At 36.4% G+C, this 7,665-nt stretch overlaps 1 protein-coding gene and 1 long non-coding RNA gene across 7 annotated transcripts in view; one reads left to right on the top strand and one right to left on the bottom strand.

Annotated features, from left to right (window-relative positions):
- The window catches only part of LOC125610805, a 20,562-nt gene extending 13,633 nt beyond the window's left edge, over window positions 1-6,929 (top strand). Inside the window, exons 1-3 of one of the 2 annotated variants that reach the window (XR_007340858.1) lie at window positions 2,633-2,950; window positions 6,482-6,492; window positions 6,919-6,929. This is a non-coding gene — a long non-coding RNA (uncharacterized LOC125610805). Of the gene's footprint in view, window positions 1-2,632; window positions 2,951-6,481; window positions 6,493-6,918 lie in introns of those variants that run through there. The other variant, XR_007340864.1, reaches the window with a different exon arrangement.
- Window positions 1-7,665, bottom strand: part of Sec24a (SEC24 homolog A, COPII coat complex component) — an 81,263-nt gene that overhangs the window by 35,906 nt on the left and 37,692 nt on the right. For 4 of the 5 annotated variants that reach the window (XM_048783802.1, XM_048783811.1, XM_015492774.2 and 1 more), the window contains 4 exons: window positions 5,791-5,846; window positions 4,358-4,564; window positions 2,598-2,718; window positions 1,100-1,258 (listed from right to left, as the gene is read on the bottom strand). In XM_048783802.1, the coding sequence (XP_048639759.1) occupies window positions 1,100-1,258; window positions 2,598-2,718; window positions 4,358-4,564; window positions 5,791-5,846 (543 nt within the window). Of the gene's footprint in view, window positions 1-1,099; window positions 1,259-2,597; window positions 2,719-4,357; window positions 4,565-5,202; window positions 5,277-5,790; window positions 5,847-7,665 lie in introns of those variants that run through there. The other variant, XM_048783818.1, reaches the window with a different exon arrangement.

The raw sequence follows: 7,665 nt of genomic DNA, 5'->3' as shown, positions 1-7,665 counted from the left end.
AAAAAAAAAAAAAAAAAAGGTACCTATAAATAGCAGCCAACTGGCCAACTACAACAAGTCATAAGCAATTTTAATATGTATTTCCCCTAATTAGGAACCAATATCTATAGAAATTAACACTTTGGAGGTCTGGCAATCTTCATGAATAGGATCCAACAACTGTATCCTTTGAAACAAGTGGGGCTAGGGATGTAATTCAGTAATATAACAGGCCCTGAGTTCAATCCCCAACTCTGAAGAAAAACCCTCAAAAACATAAATGCTGAAAAACTATTAAATAAAAATCAATTCAGCAAGGCTGAATTATTATAATGATGGGTAATAGAGAAGTTCATATAGACACAGATTTGAAAATAAATCGGATATGTTAGTAGATCCTTATCTTTTTTTCCCTACATGTCTCATACATTTTTTTCCACTTAAAAACATGATTGTCTTATTCCTGTTATACAGCAAAACATTGTTATATGAATAAAAAAGTAGAGCAGGTTAATAATATAGAGAAATGAGAAATCAAGAATTAGAGCACAAATTAAAAGATCTTCCACTTCTGGAGATGGGTAGTAGTAATGGTTGCACAATGAGAATGTATTCAATGCCACTGAACTGGGAGAGTGCTTGTCAGGAGTGCACAAGGCCCAGGGTTTGATCCCCAGCATTGCAAATAAACAAATAAAAGCAAAAATAAAAAAATATTTAAAGTGGTAAATTTCATGTATATTTTACCATAATTTTTTAAATAAAAATAACTGTTTACTAAAAATAAAAAAAGTATGTGTGATGACATGCACCTGTAGTCCCAGCTACTCAGGAGGCTGAGGTAAGTTCAGGATCAGCCCAGGTAACATAGCAAGACCTGTCTCAAATAAACTTAAATAATTCACATAGTATAACATTCACCATTTTTAAAATTTTTAACATATTAACAAGGGTTCCTATATTTTAATAGTGTTTCTTCTCTCTCCTTAATTGCATATACTAAAGCCCGCAAAGTATCTTAAAATGGCAAATCCTATAAGAAAAAACTAAGTGAAAATTTGTATTTATTGGTATAAAAAAACAATATTTACTCCTATGTTTTTTTAAAAAGTATCCTCACCTTTAGTGCACCGAATCCTCATAACTGCCTCAAAGCCAATTTTCCGAGTGAGGTATCTCTGTAGTTCCTTCTGTAATTTCTGTACTTGGACTGGGTTGTGCTGGTGATGGTAAGAAGGATAGTAATAGACACTACCTGCTGAGTACCGAGAAATACACCCTGGAAGAAAACATACACATTTTTCAAATAGTGGCATTACCTGCTATTACTATGGTAAAATAAGTGCAGACACTTGATTCAATTTTCTCTAACTTCTCAAGTCAAACGAATATTCCATTCCGTAACTGTCAAAAATATTCTATTCCTCTAAATAGTAGTGTGGACATTTTTCTATTTCTCCTCTACTAAATTAGAGTACAAGACGACTATGAAGTTTATAGTAGATTAAATTGACTGTTAAACTGGGTATAATGGTGTGCACCTATAGTTCTGGCTATTTGTGAGGCTGAAGCATGAGGATCACTTAAATTCACAAGTTTAAGACCAACTTGAAGCTGGGTGCAGTGGCCCTCACCTATAATTCTAGCAGCTCAGGACGCTAAGGCTGCTGGATCACCAAGTTCAAAGCCAGCTTCAGCAACTTAGTGAGGCCCTAAGCAATTCAGCAAGACTCTGTCTCTAAATAAAATATAAAAAAGGGTTGGGGATATTGCTTAGTGGTTAAGCAGCCCTGGGTCCAATCCCTGGTAACACACACACACACACACACACACACAGAGTAGTTAAGTGCCCCTGGATTCAATCCCTGGTACTAGGAAAAAAAAAAAAAAACAGCTTGGGCAAGAGCTCATTTCAAAAAAAGAAAAATCCAAACCAAAACTGACTCTTCCAAAACTCTCTGGAAGGAATAAAAAAAAATTTATCGGGCTGGGGTTGTGGCTCAGTGGTAGCGCACTTGCCTGGCATGTATAAGGCACTGGGTTTGATCCTCAGCACCACATACAAATAAATAAAGATATTGTGTGTCCATCTTCAACTAAAAAAGATATTAAAATAAATAAATAAATCAATCTATCTATCTATGTATTTGTTTATTTATTTATTTATTTTTGGTGGTGCTGGAGATTGAACCCAGGACCTTGTGCATGCGAGGTAAGCACTTCACCAACTGGGCTATATCCCCAACTTGGGAATAAAAATTTTACTTTTGTCCTCTACCTAGAATACCACCATGCTACCTGGAAAGCTAAAGCAGGAGGATTGCAAGTGCTCAGGGGCACCTTACCACTGAGTTACATCCACAGTTCATTTTTTGTTTGTTTTGTTTTTGTTTTTATTTTGAGATAGGTTTTTGCTAAGTTGCTAAGGGTCTTGCTAAATGGCTGAGGCTAGCCTCGAACTTGTGCAGTGGTAGAGAACTTGCCTAGCATATGCAAGGCCCTGGGTTCAATCCCCAGTACTGGGGAAAAACAAAAACAAAAAACAATGAAATAAAATCATTTAAACACCATTTTGATACTCATTTAAGGGGGGGGAAAAATCATCAGGAAACACTTACCCAGAGAAGCCAAATCAGAATATTGTCCACTGAGAAGGAACAAGTCAACAGCTATCTGCTGACCAGAACAGTCCAATGCTAATTTCTTATAGAAGTCAGTAGAAGGTGTCAGGTGTATTTCCTATGAATAAATTACAAAGAGGTTTTTTTTTTTTTTAAAAAAAAATCATTAAATTATCAAAAATGTAAATACACACCTACATATAGCAAGGTGTCAATAACAATTGTCTCTAGGGATTTTACATAATCTACAGTGCTTTTACTATTTGATTTTTTCATTAAGAATCAGGTACTGATTAAGAACTTTCTATGGGCTAGAAATGTAGCTCAGTGATATAGAACTTGACTAGGATGTGTGAGGCCCTGGGTTCGATCCTCAGCACCACATATAAGTAAATAAAATAAAGGTATTGTGTCCACCTACAACTAAAAAAAAATATATTACAAAATACCTCTATCATATTAATTTTGTAATAGGCAAAGATAGTCATTATTACCAAAATCTAGCAAATGCTCAGTATGTTGGGAATCATTCTAAATAATTCATATGCAATATCTACTTAGTCCTTATAACTACCCCAAGAAGTAGATACTATCAATATTTTCACTTTATATTTACAGAAACAAAGCAACAAAGAAATGAAGTAACTATTTAAGTTCACACATCTAAAGAGCAGTGGAATGTATAGGCAGTCTGACTCCAGGAGTAACTTCATAATCAATATATTATACTGACTTCTCATAATCTTTTGGGAAACACAGGTCTCAAGCCATTAAGTTTAGCTGGGAACAGTGGCACACACCTGTAATCTCAGCAACTCAGGAGGCTGAGACAGGAAGATCAAGAGTTCAAAGCCAGCCTCAGAAACTTAATGAGACCCTGTCTCTAAATAAAAATAAAAATGGGCTGGGAATGTAGCTCAGTGGTTAAGTGACACTGGGTTCAATCCCTGGGTGCCAAAAAACACAAAAACCCCTCAAACTGTAAGTTTGTACATATGAGGTACTCAAATGCAATCTGAGGCTGTCAATATACCAAGTTACAACCACTCCTAGCTGGTCATCCGGGTTTCCCTTTGTCCCTAGCAAGTACATTCACTCCACTTTTTTGGGGGGTTGGGGGTTGAGGGTTGGGGGCAGGTACCAGGTATTGAACCCAGGGGTGCTTAACCACTGAGCCTCATTCCTGGCCATTTTTTATGTTTTATTTTGAGACAGGGTCTCACTAATTTGTTTAGGGGCTTGCTAAATTGCTGGGGCTGGCTCTGAACTTAGAGATTCTCTTACCGCAGCCTCCCAGTTGCTGTGGTACTGGAGACTGAATCCAAAGGTGTTTTACCATTCATCTACATTCCCAATTCTTTTTATTTTACATTTGAGATAGGGTCAAGCTAAATTGCCAGGCTAGCCTCAAACTTGCAATTCTCCTTCCTCAGCCTCCCAACTCACTGAGACTATAGGCATGCACCACCATGCCCAGCTTAGCAAGTACTTTCTTTTAGTCTCCCAGACTTTCTCTTCAAAGCCAGGCTGGATGACTAGTGGTACTAAAGATATTAAAAATAAGGCATGGGGTGAATCAGGTAGAGAAAAATATAGTAAGGGTTTCATATAAAAGTGAAACCATTTACCTATTTCCTTATAATTCCTCCTCCTCACAACTGGAAATCTTCCCTGCCTCCTCCCGCTAAAAAAACCCCTATGGTCAAAGGGACAAAGCACCAGCATTAATCTTATCATACACTTGATAACTTTCTAACCTTAGCAGATGATTTTTGGTTGGGTTCCTCTCGTGGCTTCAGGGCTCCCACTCCAAGAGTTGGGAGCTGTGTTTGAAAGACGGACATTCGACCACCAGTTGGGGACATCAGCTTAAAGGCAGCCTGAAGTGCAGGACCCAAGGCACTCTGGGTCTCCAGAGTCTTGGTAAACATCTGTGGCAAAGTTTTCAGTAATTCTTGAACAAGCTTGTGAAGTAAATAAAGAAAACTCAAGAGTGTTACAATTAATTATTTTCATAATAAGTCAGTATCTAATACAAAAGACAAAGACATTGAGTCATGATGATGATCAGAGAATCTACAGACACTACAGTAAACAATGAAGTTGGTCAAATGACAAGAAAGCCATTTTAAGTCAACATTATAAATTGGCAAGCAAGACATCAAAATTGGGGCCTTACAGTTCTTGCACATGCAATAGCCCAGCAAGACTATAAGTCCAAAATGTATCCAAAAGAACCATAAGTTTAGAAATTTGATTTATTTTCATGCCATGAAATATGGCTTTCTCTGTCGCCTCTACACTTTATTCTTTGAAGTTCCAACATGAGTTAATTCTTCCCTGTTGCAAAATCTAAGATATCCAGTAACTTTGCCAACCTTGTAATATCACTACAAAAGAAAAACAAAAATCAAAACCAACTACCTATTCAGGTTAGGTTGTACAAATAAAGAGAATAAATGGGGGAAAAATACTTTGCACCATGGCACAGTGACCACTGCCAACAGCAGAGACCATAGACTTGCTAGTTAAAATGTTACCCCTATGGCATATATGCACGTACAGGGTAGACAACATCCCCATTCAGACACATTCTGTTCACCTCTCAGTGTATTATGTCATGGCAATTTCCAGGCAGGTAATAAGAGTTTCTTCTGAACTGACCCCAATGACACTCTGTGAATCAGAAAAGCAAAGGGCACTGAGAGCAGCCTGGCTCGTGTGCTTCTGTGTAGTGACGAGAAGCTTTATCTCAGCAACCCTCCCAACTTCCCAAAGGGCTGGCAAGACATATTTCCTTCAGATGTTCCTCCTTTCTGGAACAGGCTTCTCATCTATCCTACTAAAATACCTTGTTGCATTAGACTTAAAAATGATTGGCATGAGATTGAACTTGAGAACTGTTCATTTAACGAACTTAAACTAAGAGCAAGCTAAGATGATACATAGCTTAGAAATGTCAAAGCAATCAGTAAAATTTTACTTAAAGTTCATTTAAAAAATATGCCTTCAGGACTGGGGTTGTAGCTCAGTGGTGAAGCACTTGCCTCAAGTGTGAGGCACTATGTTTGATCTTAAAATTAAATAAATAAAATAAAGGTATTGTGTCCATGCACAACTAAGAAAAAAATTTTTTAAATATGCCTTCAATATTTCAATCAAACATGTTGTGTAGGAAAATGTATCTTACCTCTTTACTTTCATTTAAGTTTACTAATAAGTTCTCTGGCATAGGTATAAAAACATCTGAAAGAATAAGTAAATATTTATTTTAAACAAAATTAAACTGTTAAGAATGTTCCAAATACACAACACTGATGCAATTCACTACTTTATACTTAAAGAAAAGCCTGCTCCTTGACTTTATAGACTACACATGTCCAAAGAGCTACCAAAACAGCACTGACTTGGGTATTTACAGCAACTTTTCTTGTTATTTGATGACTAGTGAAGGTAAATGGCTTCCCAATTAGTAAACAGTGATCTGTAAGCACTCAGTAAGGGTTTGTGCAAGTGTTTTGTTTCCTAGGTTCAAGACAGCAACTCTTTTAAAGAATCTTGCTTTACTTTTTTTTATGGCTGACCCTGCAAACCAGCCAAAGATACTCTTTGCATTTGGAAAAAAAAAAACAAAGAGGCAACACACAAAAATTTAACCTTTATACAGAATAACCGTCATTCCAAACACTGATACTTTTTCATAAAGAAGACCCACATCAATGCCTCAACTAATGAGACTACAAAACCAATTAGAAATGGGAGTTCATAATCCACTTGAATCAAATGTATGAAATATGATATGTCAAGAGCTTTGTAATGTTTTGAACTAAAAAAAAAAAATTAGAAAGAGTACTAATGTGGGGGCTGGGGTTGTGGCTCAGCTGTAGAGCACGTGTGAGACCCTGGGTTAGATCCTCAGCACCACATAAAAATAAATAAACAAAATAAAGATATTGTGCCCATGTATAACTAAAAAAAATATTTTTTTTAAAAAAAGTGCTAATGTGACCACTTTAGGTGAGCCTCTCAACATTTACATTTATTCCTGCTTAGGAATTGAATTCCCTTCCTTAGATGAAGGAAAGCAAACTAGGAAAAGAAGATAGGTGTTGGTGAATTATGAGGAAAATCACTTCCTATGTTTCTATACTGCTTTTGCTAACAAAAAAATAAAGCTAATTATGAAGTTTGTGAAAAAAATACAATAAGTAACTTAAAATATTAACTGTTTTCTTTAGCTGTCATATGAAAATTCTACTGCCAACTGTTCAGTTTTCTTCCTTTTATTCTTTAAAAAATTCACCCTCATGAAAAGAAGAGGTCTGAACTGGGTATGGTGGCTCATACCTATAATCCTAACTACTCAGGAAGCTGAGGCAAGAGGATCACAAGTTTGAGGCCAGTTTGGGCAACTTGGTGTCTCCAAATCAAAAGTAAAAAGGGACTGGAATGTAGCTCAGTGGTAGAGCACTTGCCTAACATGTGCTAAGGCTCTAGGCTCAATCCTCAGCACCACATTAAAAAAAAAATAAAAACTAAAAAAAGAGTATTCAGTGATTTTTTAATATACATATATTCACAGACTTTTCCACTACCATCATCATCTAATTCCAGATCTTTCTCATCATCTCAAAAAGAAACCCTGAAATCATGGTTACTTCCCATTACTACTTTCCCCAGGTTCCTGGCAACTAATGTACTTTCTTTTCATATAGAGTTGCATATCCTGGACATTTTACATAAAGAGAGCCATACTGGACTGGGATTATAGCTCAGTGGTAAGTGCTTGCCTAGCACGTGGAGGCCCTGAATTCAATCGTCAGCACCACATGAAAAATAAATAAATAAATAAATAAAATGTATAGTGTTCATCTACAACCTTAAAAAAAGAAGGAAGAGAGAGAGAGAGAGAGAGAGAGAGAGAGCGCCATACTATAGGTACTCTTTTGTGACTGGCTTCATTCACTAAGAATTTTTTCAAAATTCATCCATATTAGTGCGCATCAGTACTTCATTCTTTTTTATTGCTGAATAATATTTCATCATAAGAAAAGACTATATCTGT

This window comes from Marmota marmota, unplaced genomic scaffold, assembly GCF_001458135.2.
Source record: "Marmota marmota marmota unplaced genomic scaffold, marMar, whole genome shotgun sequence".
Lineage (NCBI taxonomy): Eukaryota > Metazoa > Chordata > Mammalia > Rodentia > Sciuridae > Marmota > Marmota marmota.
Note: the sequence above shows the minus strand (reverse complement) of the source record. Positions and strands in the feature narration are given on the sequence as shown.